The sequence below is a fragment of the Pelodiscus sinensis genome, chromosome 7 (genome assembly GCF_049634645.1).
Source record: "Pelodiscus sinensis isolate JC-2024 chromosome 7, ASM4963464v1, whole genome shotgun sequence".
Classification (NCBI taxonomy): domain Eukaryota; kingdom Metazoa; phylum Chordata; order Testudines; family Trionychidae; genus Pelodiscus; species Pelodiscus sinensis.
The window spans coordinates 47630374-47655503 of record NC_134717.1 but is presented as its reverse complement, the minus strand read 5'-3'; the positions used below and the strand labels follow the sequence as shown (position 1 = coordinate 47655503).

At 42.8% G+C, this 25130-nt stretch overlaps 1 protein-coding gene across 5 annotated transcripts in view; it reads left to right on the top strand.

The window, feature by feature from the left end:
- Nucleotides 1-245: 245 nt before the first annotated feature.
- Nucleotides 246-25130, top strand: part of CWC22 (CWC22 spliceosome associated protein) — a 62240-nt gene continuing 37355 nt past the window's right edge. The window contains exons 1-10 of one of the 5 annotated variants that reach the window (XM_075933743.1): nt 246-313; nt 7777-7874; nt 8405-8584; nt 9104-9224; nt 14743-14804; nt 16433-16540; nt 16725-16976; nt 18000-18128; nt 23417-23585; nt 24126-24179. In XM_075933743.1, coding sequence (XP_075789858.1) covers nt 9198-9224; nt 14743-14804; nt 16433-16540; nt 16725-16976; nt 18000-18128; nt 23417-23585; nt 24126-24179 — 801 coding nt within the window. In that variant the 5' untranslated portion in view covers nt 246-313; nt 7777-7874; nt 8405-8584; nt 9104-9197. The other 4 variants (XM_075933742.1, XM_075933741.1, XM_006119425.4 and 1 more) reach the window with 4 other exon arrangements.

Genomic DNA, 25130 nt, shown 5'->3' with positions numbered 1-25130 from the left:
GGGGGGGGGGGGGGGCTCGTATTCATTCAGACCCCAATGGGTCAGCCTGGGAACTCCCGCTGCCTGCCGAGCCACCGACCCCAGGGCGGCACGTGGCGGGGTCAGCGCGGCAGGTTCCACGTCGGTTGAGTCAGAGGCACAGCCCGTGCAGCGAATCCCTCCGCGAGGGCGGCGCTGGGACCCGGACCTGGAGGGAGCCCAGAGACTCGCCAGCGTAGTGCATGCTGGGAGCTGTCGTTGAGGCCATTTGAGACTGCGGGGCCGCCATGTTGCTGACGTAGGAGGGAGCGCGTCCGTGGCGGATGCGAGAAGGGCGAGTTATTTTCTTCATTTCTTTTTCTCTGTTATTTTACCTCCGCTAAGCGTCGAATAAATCGCGTTACAAAATTATTACCATTAACGAGGCTTTACTCCACTTCCGGCAGTAAAACCCCACCCCCATTTCGCCGGACGTTATGTTACTTCCGGTAGGATGGCGGCGTTCGGGAGCCTGAGGTTAGTTCCAACCGCGCAGGAACCTCGCACAGGCCGCTGTGCCCTTCTCTGTCCCTTTTCGCGTGGGGCGGCTCTGCCGAGGGCTGCCTTGGTACGAGCGGTCGGGGCGGATGCCACCTCCCCCCACCTCTCCCTGGTGTCCCAGGGTTAAGCGCCCATCCAGCCCCCCTTCACGGGCGCTGCCATCGCCGAGACCAGCCCCGCGGTAGCGCACCAGCTGCTAGCTCGGCTCCTCACGAGTCTGTGTCTGGGTCCGCGCTGCCCCGGCTGCAGCACCGGCCTCTGCGCAATTGGCTTCGCTAAAAAGCCTCGAGTCCAGCTGCCTTGCTCTGAGCTGTGCGTGGTGTCGTGCCCCGAGCACCGTGGTTGCCTCGTGCTGTAGGCACGACTGGGGGGGGGGGGGGGGGGTTCTTCCGTGGACGTGGCTGCCCTCTCTGGCTACGTCTAGACTGCAAGCCTCTTTTGAAAGAGGCTTTTTAGAAAGATACTTTCGAAAAAGCCTCTTTTGAAAAAGAGCATCTAGACTGCAAGCAGTACTTTCGAAAAAGCAAGCCACTTTTTCGAAAGAAAGCACCCAGGCAGTCTGGACGCTCTCTTTCGAAAAAGCCCTGTCTGCATTCAAGAACGCCTTTTTTCGAAAGAGCACTTTTGAAAAAAGGCGTTCTTCCTCGTGAAATGAGGTTTTCCGCTGTCAAAAGAAAAGCTGCGTTCTTTTGATTTAATTTCGAAAGAATGTGGCTGTAGTCTAGATGCAGGTGAAGTTTTTTTGAAAAAAGACTACTTTTTTCGAAAAAACCCCTGAGTCTGGACACAGCCTCTCAGAGGTGGATAAATGACATCGAAGGAAAAAAACCTTTCAGTAGCTGTGGTGTTAGTAGTGTAGCCATAAGAAGGCAGGTAAAGCTACAGGAATCATAGAGGTCTTGGGGCTTGCTGGCTGTTGGCAGGCACTTGGGAGTTTGTCACAACCGTAAGGTTTATGTGCAGTAGGAATTGGTGAAGGTCTCTTCAAGAGACCCTCCAAAGAACAGTGACATTTTTCAATCCCTGCCAAAGAACAGGGTCAGAACATAGTTTAGCTTGCAATTGGCTATTTTCATTTGGCAGTGCCTAATTAAATTATCAGGCCACTGGTGGATTTTGGGGGGAGGGGTTAGTATTTTGGGTGCCAATTTTTGTAATACAGGCAGTCCCCGGGTTACGTACAAGATAGGGACTATCGGTTTGTTCTTAAGTTGAATTTGTATGTAGGTCGGAACTGGCTCCAGATTCAGCTGCTGCCACTGAAACTGACCAGGGGCTGACTACAGGAAGCCGAGGCAGAGTTGCTCTGCCCCCAGCTTCCTGGAATCAGCCTGATCAGTTTCAACAGCTGCTGAATCTGGAGCCTGGGACAGAACAGCTGGGGCACTGCCCGGTAGGTTCCCACAGGACCAACCCGGCAGCACCCCAGCTGCTCTACCCGAGGCGTCCCGCAACAAAAGCCTGGTCTGCTGAGGGGGGGGTGGGCGCACTAGCTGCGCTCCCTCCCCCCCAGCAGACCAGAGAGACCCGAGCAAAGCCGCACAGGCGGAGGGACCCCGCTGCCCGTGCGGCTTTGCTCCTGTCTCCCTGGGGTGCTGGGGGGAGTCCCTGCCAGCACACCAGGGAGACCCGAGCAAAGCCGCACAGGCGAAGGGACCCCGCTGCCCGTGTGGCTTTGCTCCTGTCTCCCTGGTCTGCTGGGGGGGGGTCCAGCAAAGCCACTGGACCCCCCCCCCCAGCAGACCAAGGGGACAGGAGCAAAGCCGCCCAGGTGGCAGGAGTCCTGCTGCCTGGGCGGCTTTGCTCCCGGGCAAACGAGCAAAGCCGCCCAGGCGGTGGCTTTGCTCGGGTGTCCCTGGTCTGCTGGGGGGGTCCAGCGGCTTTGCTGGACCCCCCTCAGCAGACCAGGGAGACCGGGAGAAGCTTTTTTTGCCCCAGAGGACACGGGCGGCGACCCGCCACCCGTGAGCTCCGGGGCAAGAAAAGCCCCGTTCGTAAGTGTGGGTCCGACATAAGTCGGATCCGCGTAAGTCGGGGACTGCCTATAGGTATCTAACTCTTAATGCAGTTTAGATGTAGCTAAGATTACTTTTTTTTTTCTTTCACAAGAAAAACTGGCATCACTGTGGGGAAATTTTGGTTCCAGCATCTTAAGTTCATCCTGTGATTTAAAGCCCTTTGAAATCAAAGAAAAGCTTTCTGTTAATTTAAATGGGCTGTGAATTAGAGTCTTGATGAGATATTTTATAGCCTTTCTTTTACTTTTTAGGCTGCACTGCCTTTTACAGCATATTCAAAAAAGCCCAAGCTAATTTCAAGACAAGTGTATTTGAAAAATGGTTTCCACCACTCATCATTGCTTGCCCTCACACTTTCTCTTGCATGACAGCCAGGTTTCACAATTTGAGTATTTGCATTTACAATGCATGTGTTTGTGCTACAGATGTTAAATTACGATTAATCTGCTAATCAGGTAGTTGATGGCATTTCCATCAACTACTTGATTAATCGATAAAGCAGGGGAGGCACTTGCTACCCCTGCTGTGGCACTGCAGTATAAATGTGGTAGGAGCTGAGCTCCTACTACATCGGGGTGGTCAATCCGCAGCTCGAGCTGCATATGGCTCTTGCTAGTTCTGTGCACGTGCCCCAGGGCCTGCTCACGGCTGACTGCTCTGTGCACGCGTGCCCAACACCTAGATGGAGAAGTGTGTGGTGGTGGCTCTGGGATCCAAGCATTGGGATAAAGGAGGAGGTGGTAATTGGGGTGCCTGGCTCTGGGGGAGGGAGGAGGCATTGGGGCTGAAGCACCTTAAACTCAAAGTCTTCATGGATACAGAATAAAACAGCCAATACAGCTGTCATATTTAAAGTCCAGGGCAAAAAAAGAATCAGCATGGACCTTCTTTACACTTTTGTGGGCACAACCCGCTTCTTCTGACAGGAGTGTTGGGAGTCCAGATCCAAGAATAATTTATTAGTATAGTTTGTTCTTGGATCTGGACTTCCAACACTCATGTCATCTGAAGAAGTCTTTAAGGTTTTAGTAGACTATAAGTTTTTCCTGTTATAGACTAACTCAGCTATTCCTCTGAAGCTGGTTTACACTGTGTTTCTTTAAAGAAAATTCAAGGCTATTGTTTGCTAGGCTGAAGCAATTCTGAGATTCTCTCCCTTATTGTTTTTGAACCTCTCATATTTGCAGTCTGGGACAGACCTAAATTTTTAAAACCATAAAAGAAGCCATAATCTTCATACGTAAAAAAATGAGGAAACCATACCAGAGTTGAACAAGGTGGAGTGAAACAGGCACTTTTAATTATGTTAATTTACTGCCCTATTATGTCCTGTGAGATTTTTAAAACTAAACTGAACTGAGAAGTATTGTTAAATTTAAAATACAGTAGAACTCCAGTTGTCCGGCATCCAGTGGTCTGGCACTCCTGCTAGTCCGGCACCACCTGAAACCCGGAAGTGCTCCAGGCAGCCGGACAATTGGAGCTGCTCTGCACCGGAGTCAGCTGCTGGTCAGTTTCAGCAGCGGCTGACTTGGGAAAGTCTGGGGCAGAGCAGCTAGGGTGCTGCCAGGTTGGTCTCGCAGCGCTGCCCCCCATCCATCCCAGGCCCATTATAGCCCCCTGTAAATGTATGGCACCGTGCGCCCTGGTATCACCTAGTAACACTCCCCTGTCCCCATGTTTCCTTCACCGTTTCGAGCACCCTCTGGTGTCTGAGTCTGTTTTGACCAAGGCTCACAGGGCCCTAGCTCGCCTGGGGTTTTCTGACCCTTAAGCGGGAGCCAGTCTCGCACCGACCGCGGGGAGAGGGGGGTCCGGGCCCACCCCCTCTCACAGACCTCAGCCCGGGGCCCTAATGACACGGACGCTTCTATTGTCTGGTCCGACTTGTGGGGCGTCAGCCGTAACTCGCCAGCCCACAGGCTCCCTTTGCCTGCCCTGGGCTACTTCCTCTCTCTGCGGTCAAATATCTCCTTGCCTCCGGGCTCACCTCCTCGTCTTGAGTTCCATCCGCCGCTGGTCCCTGGCGAGAGGCCGCTGCCCTGGGCCTTCTCTCTGTGGCATTTCCCGGGGTTTAAATCCCTGCGCCGGCTCCCGTCCTGTGGGGTCCTGCCCCTTCCGGCGTGGCCCCACTTCCGGTCCATTGGTGAGGCCGTGGTCCGGCGTCGCTCCCCTCACGTCGGCCCCCGACCTCCAGGCGGTACGTGGGTGTCCTGCTGGGGCTGCCGCGCAGGAACAGCTGCCGCACAGCTGGTAGGCCAGCCCCTGTACCGCTCGGCCCACAGCATGCGGCGTGGCCGACGCCGTTACCCCGCCCCCTGCCCCGAGAGCTGCCAGATAAGCGGCCGCCGGTGGGACTGGAGTGCGGGACATCTCCGCCCCGTCAAACCCCCCCTTTCGATAGTCCGGCATATCCGATAATCCGGCACTCCCTGGGTCCTAAAGGTGCTGGATTACACTGCTGTACAGCCAAAATGCTTCTGAAATAAATGTAGTCAAATATTACTAATTCTGGGTCACTGAGAACAGAAGTGATGCTTAAAATTGTTGATTGGCTCTAGTTTTCAAGATATGCGATTGGGTCAGTATATACGACCCTTGACTTGCAAATGGCAGAGGATAAGTGAGTTATAAAGGGAAGGGATCTCAATTTAAACCAGAAATGACTAAAATACATCTTTGACTGGATCTATGAATAAATCTATGACTGGGTTTGGACAGTACTTGCTTTTTAGACAAAACAATGAATGATGCAATCTGAAGCTGGTTTTGCGTCATACATGATATGAATTGCATCATGTTATTCCTAGAAGTCATGGACGATGCAATCATAACGAAGCTTACATCACTTTGCTGAACAAATTGCCCTATATCAGCTCTAGAAATCATACAGTGTTGTGTCTCTTATTTGATATTGCAAAGGGATGCATTTCTGTTTAGCCAAAGTGAGCAGAGATGCCTCGTACTTGTGTGAACAGTGCAGATCACTTCTGCTATGTTTGTGGTGAAGTGACTTTTGCATCACAAATGCGCAGTATAACCACTATGGTTAAGAAAGCCGATCACCTTTATTTTGGCTGCAAAATTGGAGATCAGGACAAGAGATGGGCCCCACACATATGCTGCAACACTTGTGCAACAAATCTTTGCCAGTGGTTGAACAGGAAAAGGAAATCTATGCCTTTTGCAGTGCCAATGATTTGGAGAGAGCCAACAGATCATACCAGCAAGTGTTACTTCTGCCTGGTGCCTCCAGTTGGGAAAGGTGTGTCAAAGAAGAAAAAGTGGACTGTCCATTATCCAAACAGTCCATCAGCTATACGCCCAGTACCCCATGGAGAAGGACTGCCGGTTCCTGATGCACCAGAATCATTCTCACTTGACTCAGACGAGGAAGAGGATGAAACTTCTGGTCCTGAACCATCAATGTCACAGGACCTACATTTTCTCCCATCCTTCTCCTCTGAACCACACCTCATAACACAAGGTGAACTGAATGACCTTGTCAGGGATTTGGAACTACCCAAGAGTAAGGCAGAGCTGTTGGGCTCCAGACTACAGCAGTGGAGTCTCCTGGCAGGTGATGTTAGGGTTTCCATGTTCCGTGACCGTCAAAAGGATCTTGTCCCATTCTTCTTCATGGAAGGTGATCTTGTAGCCTGCAACAACATTGATGGTGTGATGGCAGGCCTCAACATCGTTCACGATCCAGATGAGTGGAGACTGTTCATTGATTCATCGAAGACGAGTCTTAAAGATGTTTTGCTGCATAATGGCAATGTTTTGCCATCAATTCCAGTTGGTCATGCAGTCCATATGAAGAAAACCTATGACAACATGAAACAACTTTTGAGGTGCATAAACTATGACCAACGTCAGTGGCAGCTTTGTGGCGATTTGTTGCTCTCTTGCTTGGTCTGCAGACTGGATACACAAAGTACTTCTGTTTTCTCTGTGAATGGGATAGTCGTGCAAGAGATTCCCACTACATCAAGATAGATTGGCCACTCCAACAGTCATTGGAGCCTGGGAGGAAAAGTGTTCAGCATCCACCCCTTGTTGAATCAAGGAAGATTTTGTTACCACCCTTACACATCAAGCTGGGTCTGATGAAGAACTTTGTCAAGGCCATGGACAAAACACAAGCAGCTTTCAAGTACCTCCGTGGAAAATTTCCAAGGTTAAGTGAAGCTAAGATAAAGGAAGATGTTTTTGTTGGTCCTCAGATTCGTGAATTTCTTCGAGATGATGCATTTGACCATGCACTGCGTGGCAAGGAAAAGACGGCATGGAAAGCCTTCCAGTTAGTGGCAATAAATTTTCTCGGAAACAACAAGGCAGACAACTACAGGCTGTTGGTGGAAAACCTCCTCAAGGCATACAAAAGCCTTGGTTGCAACATGTCAAAAAGATACATTTTTTGCACTCTCATCTAGATTTTTTTCCACCGAACTGCGGAGCAGTGAGCGACGAGCACGGCGAGCGATTTCACCAGGACATTGCAACAATGGAGAAACACTATCAGGACAAATGGAGCCCATCAATGCTTGCAGACTATTGATGGACAGTGACAAGAGATGCTCCATTTAATGAATACAAGAGACAAGCCAAGAAGCACCGAGTAGACACTGAATAGGACTAAACTATGTACATAATAGTTTTTTGCCTTTTGTTTCATAATAAATTTTATTTATATAACCCTTTTGCTGATTTTTAAAGTGTTACATAAACAGGGCAGGTCAAATATTATCATGTTAAGCAACCATAAACACATGAAAAGATCTAGGTTTACAATTTATGATTAAAACTCTATCTACACAATATACATAGACGTAAAATGTAAAAACTTAAATATCTTGGAAACAGTAGCCAATCAATTGTTTTAATTGTCATATTTGAATTTAGCACATCATAATACAAAATAAATAGCACATTTTATCTCTGGAGCAGACGACTTCTAAAAAATTGTAGACCAGTGTTAGCGGAAGTTTACTGTACATGGTGAGGATGCTTTTTATGTAGTGTGAGAATATTACTGTATTTTTAAAGTGTTGTATTTTTTTTAACTTGATGGTTTGTTCCTTGACAAGTTCTCTGAAGATATATGGACTAGCCGTGAATTTTTTAAATGACTAGACATTTTTATTGGTTTTTGTCTAGAATGTTTGTGTACTATACCTATCTACATAGATATAAAAAAAATATATATACTACATGGCTCTTCGCACTCTGTCCACAGCTATTTTGGCTCCTCTTCTCTAACTGGTTGGCCACTCCTGTACTACATTTAAACTGCAGAGTTCCAGGGGGCCGCATGAGCCCAGGACTAAGAGACAGGTAGGTGGCTCTTACTACATCTAAAAGGCAGAGCCACAGCACTTCTGCTTCCCCTTACCCTCCCCACACCGCAGAGACGGTGCTGGGGGAAACTGGATCCCCCCAGCTCCTGCTACCCTAGCCTTGCTGTCTCCATATCAGAAGCAGCAAGGGAGGGAATGCAAGTAGTCAACTTGACTACCCGATAAGCTGACTATTCAACTACTCCTTCACATCCCTTGCAATCCTAAAGGCAGGGAAGCTTGAATTTTGGCAAGATTCTCCTAAATAAGAAAAATATTACTTAGAACATAAACATATACTTAACCTGTCTGAATTCAGTATTTTTTGTATTTGCTAAGTTATGGATGTGCTGCCTTCCCATGTCGTGGTGTGTTGTGTCTTGGGTGGTTTTTTGGGGGAGAGGGCATGGATTTTCCCCCTATTGTTAGTCCCTTTATATAGAAGGGAATGATGTTTAAATTAGGAAATTAGAAAAGACAAAAGTCAACAAGAGTGTGATTTATCTTACCCTTTCCCCCTCTCCCCAGATTTTTTTAAAAGCGGTGCTGCAGTGAGTTCTTTCTTTGTAGCTTGTGAAATGTTACTTTACAGTTGAAATGCTGTTAAAATAATGAAATGAAAACAACTGGAACCATCTTCAGCCTTCTGCTACTTTTCAGCATTGCCAATGTGGATTTTATATCAAGCGGTTAAACCTTGCTACCCTGGTGAGAGTTCAAGGGAATGTCTTACTGAAACGTATAATCGACAAAATGACAAGATTGCAGCCGGAAGCAGGCTTTGTAAACAAAGTTCTCTTCATTTAGTCTACTCTTTATGGTGAACAGTATCCAGTTCACAGAATGGAAATTAATACTGTCATTGTTTCGAAATATATTTGAGTTCTTTATGATCATCCTGATTATTCTAAAAACTAATTTTAAATTGGAATTTTGTCTTAAATCTGTCTGAATAAAATATTTTCTAAGTGAATATTTATGTTCTGGTAGAACTTACCAAAATTCAACAAAAATACTATTCTATTTTTAGCAGATAAAAACATAACCAAAATTACATTTATGTGAATCTATAAATATTCAAGGTAATGTTTTTGTTGAGATGCTTCCTAAAATTGATTCTCTTAAAGTTTTGTAAATATCATTACTCCAGTGATTGTTTTTCCTTTTTAAAAAATAAATCTAAATATTGTTTAATCAATTATAAAATGTCTTATTTATCTTTTATAGGTGAAACTTTTTTTTCTAGCAGACCCCACATTTGAGTTGAATACATTATCACTATTTCTACAAGTTCAGAACTTTAAGTGAGCTAGAGGAAAACATGAAGAGTAGGGTGGCACAAATAAATGTAAGTACTGTGAAGCTTTAACTTTTAAGGAGAAGTACAACTTTGTTTGATATTTTTATGTGAGTTTAGTGTGTAAGGACCTATTTTCCCCTTGATATATGAACACAAATTCCCTTCAATTAATTAGGAATTGCAGCATATATTGGAGGGAGTATGTGTGTATGTATGTATATAAGTAAATTACGAACAAGCATTATTATTATTTGAACCAGCAAATAGTAGTTGTTGCACAACATGTAAGAGTGATCTTGACAACAGACGTCCCAAGTGCTCTTGGCAGCCATGTGGAAAGGGAATGAAGTGCAAGGAGAAGTCGAGAAAAGATAAAAATAGTTCAATAGAAATCATATGTGAGTGGAGGATTATAGAGAGAAGGAAAGGTGAAAAAATGGTAACTGTGTTCAAATGGGAGGATGTGAAGGGAAATAGGAGTATAAAAATGGGGGGAAGAAATGAAAGGGGAAGGAAAACAGAGCAAATTGATTCAATCTTTTTCTGGGTTATGATGATGGATATTGCAAGTTGGACCACCCTGGTTCCGGTCCTGAATGAGGGAATTTGCCAGACCTGGAGAGGTCCTCTGCCACAGGCCCCTGAGCCCACCCCTCTGCGACTGGCTCCCCTGCTGCTGGATAGGCTCTGGGCCCTGCTACCATCAAACAGACTTTCTGGTCTATGAACATCCATGGTCCTGCCACACCACAAATGTTGTTCGGCTTGGGAATTTCACCAGCTCCCGGTGCCCCTGCCCTCCCCGCCTCCTGACAGCCTTACCCCCCTCTCCAGGCCGCATCCTGCCCCCCCCAGTAGGTTGCCAACGTGGCAGGCTGCCCCCACCAGCTCTAGCTCATGGCACCCATGGCAGCTTGCCCTTCCCCTCTGCCTAAGACCAAAAAGACAAAAATAAAAAAATATATATTTTTTTAAAAAAGACAATCTTTCTAAAAGCACACCAAACGACTGAAAATAAAGTTTTCAGCTACCAATTTAGGAGAAAGATTGGATGGCTAAGTACAATGGTAGTTGCAAACTGTTAGCCATCCATTCTTTCTCCTAAACTGGTAGCTGAAAACTTTATTTCTTACAATGAAGGGTCCTGCCCTTTTCAGAAAGTGACTGTTGTATGTTTCAAAATGGACAGGTGCAGTAAAGGAATATAGTGGCAAGTGAAACTTATGTCTGAAAAGATAGACTTTCTTCTAGAATGTTGGTTTCATGATATGGATGTAAAAATATGTTTAAAAATGTAACCACTAAAAATCCAAGCAGTTACATGAGCTGTGGAGGCTTGGATGCAGGCTCTACAGCCAGCTCTCTGGGAGCCAGCATGTAACCTGGAGTGGGGGAACTGGGGGTTGGGCCTGCCACAGACATGGGCTGCTCTAGCTAGCCAGCCAGAGCAACCCCTGATTAGAGGGAGGAGGATGCCATGAGCTTTCCGCTTGAGATGCAAAAGTCAGACACCACTCTCAGTAGATCATACGGTTATTCAAAATATGATCCATGCATATTTTGCTGAGCTTGGCTCCCCAAAGGGCTCAGCTCCATAAATTAGACTGGAAAGGGAAAAAGCAGTGCTCATCATAGATGTTCATGATATGATCCTCCCTTTGCTTGCTTTGTTACGTGATTTGTTCAGCAGTAAAATAGTTACATTTTTAATGTTTAAATGTTTTTTGGACTTGATAACTCTTGATATCCTTGTGGCAGTTTATATATCTCTCAGCTGATTTTTCAGATTGTCTGCAAACTCATACAGACATTGCATTGATTATGTTAAGGATTATGTTTATGCTGGGATTCTTTTCAGTGCAAATCCGATTGTAGATCGGTATGGGCGCAACTGGCCCATTTTGTACCATTGTCGATATTTCTATAGAATGAAGAGGAGGGGTATCTTTCAAATGTATGAATTAGAAATGTGCTTTTAAAAAAATAAATTGAGATTCTGGAACACACAATGTCATCTTAAAAAAATCAAAATATTGGCTCATTGAGCCAGCATGGGTCATCCCAGTTGGACCCTGTAAGGGAGGATATTTCAGCATTCATTCATGTAGGTATTACGTAGCAATGTAAAAATTCATGGTGGTTACATGCGCTATGGGTTCTGCTGTGTAAACCATAAATCTGCATTATACTGCAGAACTCACACCTTCCCTGGGCTCAGGGCCAGTAGCAGCCCTTTCTGGCCCCATTACGAGGAAGGAGGCCTTGCTGCAGGCTCTGCAGCTGGCTCCCCGGAGTGGAGCTGGCAGCCTCTGTCTAGCATTCTAAATTTACATTTGACTGGCTCCAAAGTGATATAGGGACTAGTATGCCAGCTTATTTGTGAGCATGCTGTCCTCCTTATAGATGGGAGTGAGGGTCAGGATCAAGGTTTCCTCTAAGCTGCGCCACTGTTGAATGGCCCCACAACTGCTTAATGAGTTCTGCCAGGGGCTCAGGGCTGCACACGCAGGGAGGGGCACGTTTTCCTGAACTATAGCAGCAGCTCCCTGCTGAGGACAGAGCAGCTAGTTTCTCTCAAGTCTAGAGACTTGCTGCTCTGTCCTCAGCAGGGAGCTGCTCCTGTAGTTGAGGAAGAATCGCCCCTCCCTCAGTAGGGATGTGAAGGACTGACTGATCACTCTCTCTTCTCCCCCCCCTTCCCATGCCCCTATCACTGACGGGGGAGGGGCGGGGGGGGAAGATGGGGTACTTCATAGCAGCAGTGCTGCTTGAAGCCTGAGGCCAGACCCCAGGCTCCATGTGGCACTGTCACTTTGAAACGCTGCCTGCAGCCCAGGGCCAGCTGCAGTGTCCCCAGGCTGCACGTGGTGTTTCAAAGCGACAATGTTGTGCGGAGCCTGGGATCAGCTGGGGACTCCCCACTGACCTACGGCTCCATGCAGAGCTGCCATTTTGAAACACCGCAGGGAGCCTGGCATCAGACTCATCGCAGCATTTCAAAGCGGCAGAGCCGCGGAGAGTCCGAGATCAGATGGGGAAGTCGCCTTTGAAGTCGCTTTGCGGTGCTTTCACCTTTGAAGTTCAGCAATAGCCCTATGGCTGCTAGTCAATATTTAACATCCTTAACATTAGTCGATGTTTAACATCCTTATACCCCAGCCAGGCAGCTATGTTAATGGAGCTCTAAGCCCCTGACTGGGCAGGGCTCATTAAGCAGCTGTGGAGCTGTGCTATCATGCAGTTTAGAGGGAACCATGATCAGGATATATTCTGAATGAGTACTGATGACTGTTACCAGATTTGCCCAATACTCTGGGGTATGCTCATTTATCAGGGTTACACTTATGGGACTGGGGGAAGGTTAACAATTCTATCAGTGTGCTGTTTGTGTTTACTTGTGCTCTCATATGGAGCTGAATTCTCCCTGCTGCCAATTCCCCCTCCCACTGGAGCTCTACCGCAGGCACTAGGTTCCTCAGGACGGGGTTCTTACCACCTTGCAACACACAGACACTCACACCCACTAATCTGATAGGACACTCACAAGCTGACCCCCTCATATGTCCCTGGACTCAGCTGGCTGGGTTTCACAGCAATGCCACACTGCACCCTCATGTGCCTCTGGACTCCGTGGGCTGGATTAAACAGCACTTTAAGCTGCCATCCTCATAAGCCCCCAGATTCAGCATCCCCTATCTCCAATTTCATACCACAGTCATTCACTGGTAAACCACACGATGAGCAAACCCCACAGGATTTTGGGCACTACAGGGATCTTTTGCTTGGGTACAAGAAGCGTTGCAGAGCGAATGGGGAAGCCAAAACAACACCCCTTAAGGAAGAGTGAGCAAAAGAGAGAGAAGCAACCAGCTTAACAATGAAAGTGATTTATTTCCAATTAGTGAATAGATATCAAAAAGTTACAATATTAAATCTAACAATTACAATTTTAAATCTAAATTGAAACTGATTACAAATGTTAGGTAACCATATAACAGTTTACATAGGGCAGGGTCAGGAGGTTATGCTTAGAGACATAGTTGATGAAAGAGAGAGAGAGAGACCTCACCACTCCATGGAGCTTGCACTGATCGGGGTTCCCAGATGATGATGGTAGCCGGGGGGGCCAGAGGGCAGGAGACAAGCAGAACAGAGCCTCCAGCACGATCAGACAGGAGATGATGAAGTCTCAATGGAACTGATGCAGTTTAAGTCCAGGTATCAGAACAGTTTTCTTGGGGCAAGGATAGGAGTTTTATAGAGATAGTTCAAAGAGAAAGAGGAGAGAGAATAGAGACTGATCACCCCTGGTTAAGGGTGATGTTCCTTGAACGAGCTCACAATGCAACTAGGCAGTTTCAGTATTTTAGATGTCAATAGGATTGTTACTAGAATTGGTCTGATAATGACTAATTTGGGTGTGAGCAGGCCTAGGTTCATTAGCATCTGGAGCAGGGATTTCCCATCAGGCAGTGCTTCTCTGCTTTCGGTGTCCCATAGTTCACTGCGGTTCCTGCCTTGGAAGAGCTGCTCTCCATTCTGTATGCTAATGAGATGTCCCTCTGTTCCTTCTTTAATGCAAATGAGGCTGGGGTGTTTCCTTAATTGTACCACCCTTGTCTGAAGCAGTTTAGGTGTGTCTTCTCAGGCCTTTTCATTGCTTTGTCTTTGATTCTAGCAGAGGCCTAAGAGGAAAGGGGGGGGATGGTTTTCCATGAATGTCACTCCCTGGCTCCCAAAAGCACAGGGCTGGTAGGTAACATGACAGAATTTAGGAATGTTGTAAACAGCTTTTGGTATGGCCTCTTCTTGTATCAAGGTGATGTGTTACTCCACTCAAAGGTGGTTTTGTTTTGGTTTTTCTTGTTTTGGTTTATGTGGACTTTTTTGGCCAGATAGTATCAATTTGTGTTTCTGGTGAATCAGAAATCCCATTTTGTGGGTAATTTGATACGATAAAAGGGTAGAATTCAACAGAGATGATTGCTTAGCATAGCTACATTAATTATGAGAGAGCTTGGCAAGCTTTAGAAATGTATTTGTAACTTCTTTTGTAGGTCTATTGTAAGTGTACTTTTGATAATTTTGAATGACTGTGTGGTTCTGGTTTATGTTATGACCAGAAGTATTAACTTCACGGTGAAGTGTTTGTAGATATAGATTTGTAAAGTGATTGCACTTTTCAAAGGTTAAAATCACAGTTATAGAATTGCTTAAATATTAAATGTGTAGTTTAGAAAATGTAAAACAAAGGGTACAGTGTAACTTGGACAGATAAAATGAGGTAACTTAACAGGAATTGAGGGGAGACATATAGGGGGACATCATGGAAAATATTAATTCTAAATAGAAATTTGAAGGAGAAAGAAAGGGAGAGCTTTTGTTAAACAGTTGGTACAGTAGGAGACTGTTCAAAGTGTAGGGGATGGCATGAGAATTGGTATAAAATTTCAGAGTGGGAGAACATTAAAATAATCCTTGTTATAATATAGGGATGCTTAATAATAAATATACCATTATATAAAATGTCTTATTGTGTTAAATAATTTAATACTTTGTTTTAAAGCATGGCTCCAGTTATGAAAGAAGAGAAAGCTCTCACCGGAGAAGTTCCTCTCCAGAAGACAGGTGAACAGTTTGTTTTAATTGCCTTAATGTACTTTTAACTACTATTAATCTTTGAGAGTGGATTAGATAAATACAATGATACACATTTTTGTTCCATATTTTTCACTCATGTTAATAGATTAACATGACATACATACTTATAGACATAATACAATATCATTAATTATGAATGGAAATGGGAGAGCAGTAATTGAATATTTTTAATTAAAGATTTTAAAACTCTTCAGCTTTCATTTTAAATTCTGGAGAGCTTTACAATGGAAATTGGATTTCAGTCTGTTGCATGGCGCCATTGCTATTAATCACAATTGTCACTTTATTGCAAGGCTGCAGATGTCAACTGGAGACTCAAAAATGTCATTTTATATGCTATTTAACACACATCAGGCATGAAATGAATTATTTCAGGGTAACTTTCTTTTAATTTCCATTTCACTTACAGTGAAACATTCTGTGATAGAATCATAGAGCTAGAAGAGACCTCAAGAGGTCATCAAGTCCAGCCCCCTGCCCAAGCAGGACCAATCCCAACTAAATCAACTCAGCCAGGGCTTTGTCAAGCGGATAGTTAAAAACCTCTAGGAATAGAGATTCCACCACCTCCCTAGGTAACCCATTCCAGTACTTCACTACCCTCCTAGTGAAATAGTTTTTCCTAATATCCAACTTAGATCTCTCCCACTGTAATTTGAGGCCATTGCTCCTTGTTCTGCCATCCGTCACTACTGTGAACAGCCTTTCTCCATCTTCTTAGCAGCCTTCAGCTTCCTGAAGGGAACTTGCAATCAAATCCCCCTTCACTCTTCTCTTCTGCAGACTAAACAAACCCCAAACCCTCAGTCTCTACTCATAGATTATGTGCTCCATCCCCCTAATCATTTTGGTCGCCCAGTGCGTCCACATCCTTTCTATAGTGGGGGGACCCAGAACTAGACACAGTACTCCAGATGTGGCCTCACCAGAGCCGAATAAAGGAGAATAATCCTTTTAATGCTGGCAATGCTCCTCTTAATGCAACCTAATATGCCATTAGCCTTCTTGGCTATAAGGGCACACTGTTGACTCATTTCCAACTTCTCATCTATTGTAATGCCAGGTCCTTTTCTGCTGAACTGCTGCTTAGCCAGGCGGTCCCAAGCCTGTAACAATGCTTGGGATTCTTCCGTCCCAAGTGCAGGAATCTACACTTGTCCTTGTTTTCTAAAATGTTTCCTTTTATGCCAATATATAGGGTATACTTAGCTTTGCATGGATTAAACAAAGACGACAGAAATAAGGTGAATAAGTACGTTCAATGGGCAGTCTTGCGACTTGCATAGTGCTGAGTACACTCACTGTTTAATTTCCTTACCATTTATCATTTTAACTGCTGACTTTTCTTTTATAATTTTTTTTAAAGGTTACACCCTTGTCAGATTAAAAGTGTGCATCTTTCTGCCTTTAATTATGTTGTTAATTAATATGTTAACAGTGAGATTCTGTTCATTGGTACAAAAGTAGGGCCTGCTAGTTTTTTAAATATCAGTATATGTGCAACCCATGACTGGAAAAAAAAACCCAGAGAGTATGATTCCTATAAACCAGAAGCTGCTTAAAATTTTGCTAAAAAGATTTTTGTTTTGTGTTAGGAGAGAGCGTGAGAGGTCTTGGTCTCCGAGAGACAGAGGTTACTCTGACCATAAGTATGATGAACAACATTCAGGAAAGGGGCGTGATGACAAAACGATGGAAATCAGGTAAGTATTTAAATATTTTGAAAAGGAAATATAGTGTTCATGCTGCTTAACATAGTTTTCAATACTTAATATTTTGATTGAAACTAAACAACTACACTGACCTTGGTTTGAACTCTTGGACAGCTTTCATTTTCTTAAGATGGGAATCTTTCGACATGTTTACTTTCCAACTTTTATCTGATAGAGGGTTGGGGAGAGAGACTCCCCAAGAGAAGGAAGGAGAGAGAGAATATGATCGAAGGAAACTGAAAAAATTCCCTTCACCAAATAGAAAAAGTCCAGAAAGATCAGTGCAGCAAAGCTCATTTATTCATGATGAACCTCCTTCAAAGAAGAGAAAAGAAGAGCTAGATCCTATCCTCACCCGCACAGGCGGTGCTTATATTCCTCCAGCAAAGCTCCGGATGATGCAGGAACAGATTACCGATAAAAATAGGTAAGTGAAAGTTACAAAATTTCACAATTGGCCGCATTTACTGCTATACTAGAGCATTGTAAAACAGAAGTGTAAAATATCTTTGACTGCCTGATCAGACATGAAAGTTGTTCAGAACCTGTGAAATGCAGAGAAAGCAATGACATGTGCTATAATTCTTGGAGTTGTGACCTAGCATTGAAATGTAAACAATAAAACACAGCATATAAATATGTAGCATAAATGTATATTGATATTTTGTCCTGTAAAATAGTTTCGGGATATCTCTCTTCATTTATAAATGCTTACAGTACTACTGGAATTATTTTAGTCACTAAGAATGTGGAATTGATTCATATCTACACTCACTAAATATTAAGCGTACATATTCATAAATAGGAATCCGGATTACTTGGAAACAGTATGAGTAATGTATTTGTGAGATTTTTTTTTTCTTTGTTACAAAGTCATTTTGGTAGGAACTATAAATATGCCAAAATAACTTTCTTTGTAAAGAAAATTAATACCTTTTCACAATTTCCTAGGAAGTCATTCAAAAATCTGTTGTTAAATTTTGCAGATAACCCTTAATTACATTCTTGCAATTTAAAAAAAAATATAATTTCAGTATAATACAGTTAAACATTCCTCTGTCTCTTCATTTCCAGTGCTTAATTAAAATTTCTCTAATAGTTTTCTTCTTTTTCTTTGTCCTAGAAAACCATATTTTGTCATTAGTTATACAGTTGTTATTGGGTATAGAGTAAGGATATGATAGTGTAAGCAGTTAACTGATGAGCCTGGTCTCATTTGTTAACCTTCAAACTATGAGCCTGGTCGCTTAGTTACATGCAGCTCTTCCACTACCCTGCGCTGCTGCCTCTATATCAGAGACAAATAATCATAACATCAAAATGAAAAACGCAGCAAAATATATTATAAGCAGTGCTCCTTTGGCTCTTATTTACCATTTTTGGTATATTAAAGTGCATTTATATTGACCCTAATTATACCTGTATTAGTAATGAAAAATTTTCGTAATAGCTTAGCATATCAAAGGATGAGTTGGGAAGCCCTGAAGAAGTCAATCAATGGTCTTGTCAATAAGGTGAACGTTTCTAATATAGAAAATATCATCCATGAACTACTTCAAGAAAATATTGTAAGAGGAAGGTAAGTGTCAAATGATTGTTTCTTTATAAATAATTCTTTTCGTTTTTCTATTTATAATTGTAACGAATACTAAGGATGTTAGAATGTGGGTTAATTGACTAGTCGATGGAATTTGACTAGTCGATAGGCACTTCTGCATTCCTACATTTCAAAGGAGGAATGTGGAACTCTGTGTACAGCCCGGGGCCTGCGGGAAGCCCCACTGACTCCGGGCTGCTCTCGGGTGCCTGCTGACCCTGGGCTCCACAAGGCACTTCCCCAGGCTCTCGGGAAGTGCTGCGTGGAGCCCAGGATCAGTTGGGGAGTCCCCAGCTGATCCCGGGCTCCACTGCTGTCCCTTTGAAATGCACAGAGGCAGCATTTTGAAGGGGCAACCACCGCACAGATGATCTGCAGAAACGCCACCTTGGCAAATGCTTATCCGATAGTCGACTAGTGTTTAACATCCCTAATGAATACTAATGCTAAGAGTAACTAACAATAGTCAGGTTTTTAAATAATTCTGAAATTTATAAAACAGAAGAACCTGCACGGAAAACAAGTATGGTTTGTTTTCTGAGAAAATACATTGCTGCTGGCAGGTTGGAGAAAACAGAATAAGGGTTTATTTTCATTTTAGGGATACTTTTTAATTTCTAATTACAGTCTGTAAATTTAGTTGTATCAGTTGAGAAAAGCACTTTTTAAAAAACTATAATCTACTAGTGTGTTGTGATCACTGCTGTCTGAGTGCTGTGCCATAACTATTCTTGCCTTTATAAGCTGTGGAATGGGCAACTGCAATGTGTTCTCAAGCCATACGGAAACTCTAGCATTGCTTGTGTTGCTTTTGTTAGCATATTATGCTAATTTTTCTAAGACCAGATTTATTGCTAGTTTTCATGATGATTCAATATTTTGATCTTTGGAACCATTTACATTTTGGATTTTGATTGAGAGTATTCTTGCCTCGGAGGTCATTTGTGTAACACCCTCCAGATTTAAATGGAGGGCCTTTAATTTCTTCTCTTGATCTGCCAAAATCAAATTCTGTTGATTTTTTTTCAGGTATCTTACAACAGACATATTTCTGTCTTTTGTCGGCCTAAGTAATTGTATATAGGTTTTTAATAGTTCTTAACACTTATTCAACAGGTTATTTGTATTTTGTGCAGCGTCAAAATTCTTTCATGATTAAATTGTTTTAAAAACTGAAAAACTGAGTTAAAACCTTGAAAACAATTCTGAATGGTCAATTTGTAAGTAATATCTTTGCTGATCCTTTTCACCTCACTTAATATGGTATCTGCTTTTCTTGTTTTAAACATTTGGACATAATGTAAAAAAGGCAAAACCACATGGAATTGTTGAGAGCAGGTATAATTGTACAGTCAAAAGAAGCAAATACATATATTGTACAAATTGAGCCTGTCTAGTCTGGCACTCTCTCTGGCCCAGCAACATACATGCTCCAACGCGATTTTAGTTACTTGGCTGTCCACTTATCATGGATGTGGCAAAGTTTCCTGCAGTCCCATAAAGTTTTACAGCCACCTGTCCTGACTCTGTGTTAGGTGCTGTTACTTAACTTGAATTTACTCCTAAGAGTTCAATAAGCAGTGGAAGTGTTGTCAATGCTACAAGACAAGATTGACCTCCGATGGTTTGGCAAATTCTCTGGTTCAGCACAACGGAGGACCCAAAGGTGCTGGACTAGAAAGGTTCAGTCTGTAGGAGGATGACTCTGATCGAAGGATGATGGTGTTCTTATTTAATGAGCTTTTAGAGAAAATAAAACGGGGATTTAGTCCAAGACAGAAAATGTTTTTACAGTCACAAAACCTGGTGGTAGTGCATACAGTAGAGAAGGAATATTTAATATTTTTACTTTCCCAATTTAGATTAATTGTACCAAACAGAACAAGAAAATCTCAATGGTATTTGTGGTTACACACACTGCAGCAGTAACATCTTCTGAGGCAGGAAGAGCAGACTAAATAATAGTTGAGTTATTAAAGAAGTTTAGGGAGCAGGATGAGTAGAAATAATTTCATTTCAAGCACTAGAATAAATCTTGAAATTCCTTTTGAAATTCCTGATCACTGGGCATTTCTCATTCATGTGGCTGACCACAGCCTACTTGTGGCAGACCTAGTGGGAAAGAATAACCTCGGTCTCCTTGACTCTCCAAACACCAGTCTTCACTGTTTCTGCCTAGAAGCTGAAGGTTGTTTCATATCTTCAGAATAGCAGGCATGAACTTTCCAGTAAAATAAGGTTTTGTAAAAGTATAGTATTGTCATAGGAAAACAAAAATCTAGCGTACATGACATCTGCACTTTGAAAAAATTAATTTAGATAAGGTGATTATTTTAGATTAATTACAGTGCAGGTAACAATCACATCTTGTCTATCGAGGACTTTTGTGGCCCCGTCATCTGAGTGCCTTGTAATTTTTAATGGATTTATCTTTATAATACGCCTGTGAAGTTGGGAAATAGCCTTTCCATGTCTGTGGAAATAATATTAAGTGGCTTGGTCATGGTCACATAGGAGGTCTGTGGCAGAGCAGCGATTTGAACTCAGCTTTCCCAAATCCTAAAGCAGGGGTCCCAAATTTAATTTAACTTAGAGTCATTGCCAGTCAGCAAATCCTCTTAGCCGACATCCCCTCTGGCAGGGCTCTGAGGAAGCAGTGGGGTTCTCCACGTGTTCCCTCTGGCCCCGCTGTCATGCGCATTGCCCAGCCCGCTGCCCTCAGGTGATCTAGCACATGCACACCAAAGGTCACTACCGCAAGTACTGGAAGCTCAGTAGGGCTAGAGCGGCTACTAGTGCCGTGCTGTTGCCAGCACATCCTGTGGCCTGGGAAGGTGTGTGCAGAGCCATACTCCAGTTGCCCTGCAGGGTCCTGGGCAGGCTGCATCAGTGGGAGTGGTGGGGAAGCAGAGTGATGCAGCAGCTTGTTCTGCTCTGGCACCATATCCCTCAGGGGGAAGGGACAAGACAGAGCAGGGTCAGGAAGAGGCAGGGTGAAGCAGGAGCTGGGCTTGGGGAAAGGGTACGGACACATGCTGGCAGTTGCATGTAGGCCAGGTTGTGGAACTACTTGGGCAATTGATTTGAGAGCCCTGTTCTAGGGTATTTACAGTGATTGCTGGACCATCTTTACTCACAGTTGTACTTGTCCATTTCTCTCAGACCTATAGACAGGGAAGAATATCTCTGACCTAACGGCTGCTGTTAGATTGCTCGAGTCTCTGTGCCTCTCCTCTCCCTTCTCCTCCCACACCCCCTAAAAATCAGGTCCCTCCGTTTATATGTCGGGGGGGGTCAGGTCAGGCTGGACTCGTTGTGCCACTCCTGCCCAGCGAGTCTGCCAATCAGTCACTTATCCCATAAGCATAACCAGTTAAGTGTGATGCTTACCAGTTAACTTTGTGCATTCCTAGGCAGTGGCAGACATTTTGTTAGCTTCTCATAGCTTTGCCAATGCACTTAAATCCTCACATGCAACAGTATATGTGTTGGATTTTTTTTATCTGAGTCTCCCAAATATGTTGAATTGGAACAACTTGTTATCAGTTGGCACCTTTATTGGCTAGGAAAATAAGCTAAAATAACCATTTGATCATCTCCTCTCCTTCTTACAGTTTAGGTTTTTAAAAGCAATGTTTCTGTCCCAGCTGTTAGTTCAAATCATAATTATGGTTTATAGAGGTTTGCTGATGTATTTGTGGAAAGTTCATAGCATTATAATTTGAAGACTATTCTGGTCTTGCTGAAACATCCTGTTTTCTTGATTAGTCTTACACTGGATGGGAGGAGGGGATTGATGGGGTGGGAGGGTTAGTAACATCACATGGAAATAAGATTTCTGTTCCTGAGAAGTTCATTTGCTTTTGAATGTACTCATAATTTTAAAAGTCATAATCTTTTATCATAATTAGTTGTAGTGATGGTGATTATTTTGTCACAAATATTAAGTCAATTGAGTAAGGAACAAGGCCAGATGAACTCTCATGTCGCAAAGATGGTTTTTTCACACACTTACTAATTACTGTAGTTTAAAAAGCAGGGTAGCAACAGAACTACTCTTATTAGGTGTTAGTTTACTTTTTGAATATCAACTGTTACATACATTTTCATCTAATTTTTAGTGACACTTTCTGCCCTCATGTTTTTTCAATTACATTATGTAACTACTACAAGCTTTCAGATTGTTTTAGCTAGAGTTTGTATTGGGGTAACTTTTTTGTACTTTAACTTTTGTGCTTTTCCCCCATTTTCCCAAACCATTTAATCTTTCACTTTTTAATAATAAAGTTATAGTGAGTATCTTGCTTCTGATGTTACTTTTTCTAAAATAAGTTGAAAAATTAAAAGCAGAGCTTTTTTTTTAATGACTTTTTTCCAGAATGTCATCAAGAGAAATTTCTGAAAGGATTTCATTTTAATCTTCATTTTATCTTTTTTTAGATCAGTTGGAAGTGTAAATCACTTTAGTGATTATTTGAGCACTCTTAGTAAAAAGTTAATTTTTAGTATAGTTATTATTTCAATGCTATTTCTTCTAAGAAATTTAACTAGGTTTAATCTTCATTGGAGAGGGCCCAATATACAATTTTCCATTGTGTTCTGTATATTTACACTTGCCCCTTTTTAAAGTGGACTACCTGCAGACGAATGGCTTTTGTAAATTAGGACTATGTTAAGAGGATGATAGCGGTGCAAAAAGAGACAACTAGAAAGTTTAATGATAGAAATGTAGCCGTGTTAGTCTGGTGTAGCTGAAACAAAAAACAGGACTGTGTAGCACTTTAAAGGCTAACAAGATGGTTTATTAGGCGATGAGCTTTCGTGGGCCAGACCCACTTCCTCAGATCAAATAGTGGAAGAAAATTGGCACAACCATATACACCAAAGGATACAATCAAAAAAATGAACACACATGAAAAGGACAAATCAAATTTCAGAACAGAAGGGGGATGGGCGGGAAGGTAAATGTCTGTGATCTAATGATATTAGAGGTGATATTAGAAAGTTTAATGTTTTTCAAAGATAAAACTACTCTAGTTCTCATATTCTACTGATTTTAAAAATCTTATTTATGTTACTTGTAATTCTGTTAACATTAATATGATTTAGTCTGTCATAGTAGTTTTAGTATGAAAATAACTACTGTTTGGAACTACCTTTACCTATCTGGAACATAGAATATGCTGCTGTTACAATGTAGGTGGTGGAAAAAAACCATTTTTTATTTTTTTTATTGGTACTTATACATGTGTGCATACTCTTACTTACAGGGGATTGCTGTCTAGATCAATTTTGCAAGCACAAAGTGCCTCTCCAATCTTTACACACGTTTATGCAGCAGTTGTATCAATTATCAATTCAAAGTTTCCAAATATTGGAGAACTGATTCTCAAGAGGCTAATTCTAAATTTTCGCAAAGGATATCGCAGAAATGATAAGGTATGTAAGGAAAGCTTATATAAGAACTTAAAACAGTACCATATTGTAACCAGTGATCCCACTTGAATGTTATCCTGTTACTGAGTAGACAATAATGTATGTTTCAAAGGAATGTGTACAACTTCCCAGAACTTGGCATAATGCACTGTATTCATTGTAGTTGCAGTGGTGGTATATCATAGTGTGCTTTTTATGAAACTGACCGCATCTTATGCTCTGCAGCATGAAGATTAAAAATATTTTTAACTTTAGAGTAAAAGCCATTGTTGTTGCATTTACTAAATGATCTTAAAAGACTTGCTTAGAAATCCTGCGGCAATACTTTATAGAATCACCGACTGCCAGGCTAGCAGGTACCTTTGTAATCATCTTGTCTGACCTCCTATATAGCACAAGTCATAGAACTTCCTGGTTAATTTTAAATTGTGATGGTCACAAATACACTGTTTGAGAGGTCAGGTTTTTAGTTGAGAGCTCTTTGGATACGTGAAGAAATTGAAGTTTATTTAACTGTTCTTTATTCTTTTTTTTTTTTTTCAGCAACTTTGTCTGACAGCTTCAAAGTTTGTTGCACATCTAATCAATCAGAATGTGGTATGTTATTTTGTATTTGATATGGTTGCACATCTTATGGTTGTACTACAGGTTACATTTACAGCAGTCTTTGAACAGTAAGATGCTTAATTTATTACTTTTTTTTTATAAAGAATAATTTTTTAAGAAGGCAACTAAGATCACAAAAAATAGCAATATTTGCTTAGGGAGGAGAGAAGTCTCCTAGGATCTAGCTCTGCACTCAGAAGACTATGTGAGCAGAGGCAGGTGCACATGAAGAGCTTAGTGTCTACAGTGGAGTTCTGTACAAGCATAAGAGTCCGTTTCTGCAAATACAGTTGTAGGATCATTGCCTAAAATAGTCAGCACCTAAACAATAATGGGCTTTATAGGTCAAAATTAACCTTCTTAATTGCACCTAAAACCCAATTGGCGCTAAGCTGTAAGCAACTAGTTGACTATCCAATAAGCATATAGTCGACTAGTGACTTGACTATTCACTCCCTGCCTTGCTGCCTCTATCAGAGAGGGGGGGAGCAGGAGCTCATGCTGGGGGGAGTTGACTTAAAAGCTGGTTCCCCCCTAGTACCATCTTTGGGGAGGGGACAGGGACACAGTGGGGAACTGGCAATGCTTCTGCCTTTGAAATGTAGAAAGAACAGGGCTCTTGCTACGTTTCAAAAGCAGAAGTCTCACAGGGATAGTACAGGACTCGCTGGACATGCTCCCTGCTTTTGAAATGTACGACAGCCCTGTGGGCTTCTGTACCTTTCAAAAGCAAAGCACACAGGGATCGCTCAGGGAGTCCTCCACTGGCCCTGTGCTCCCCGTACTCTTGCGCCTTTGAAATGTAGCAAGCTCCATCGGCTCTTGCTACGTTTCAAAGGTGAAGGCGCCCTTATCGACTAATTGAATAGTTGATGTAAATTCCATCAACCATTTGATTAGTTGATTAATCTAAATTTAAGATCTTTACCCCTGTCAATTGGG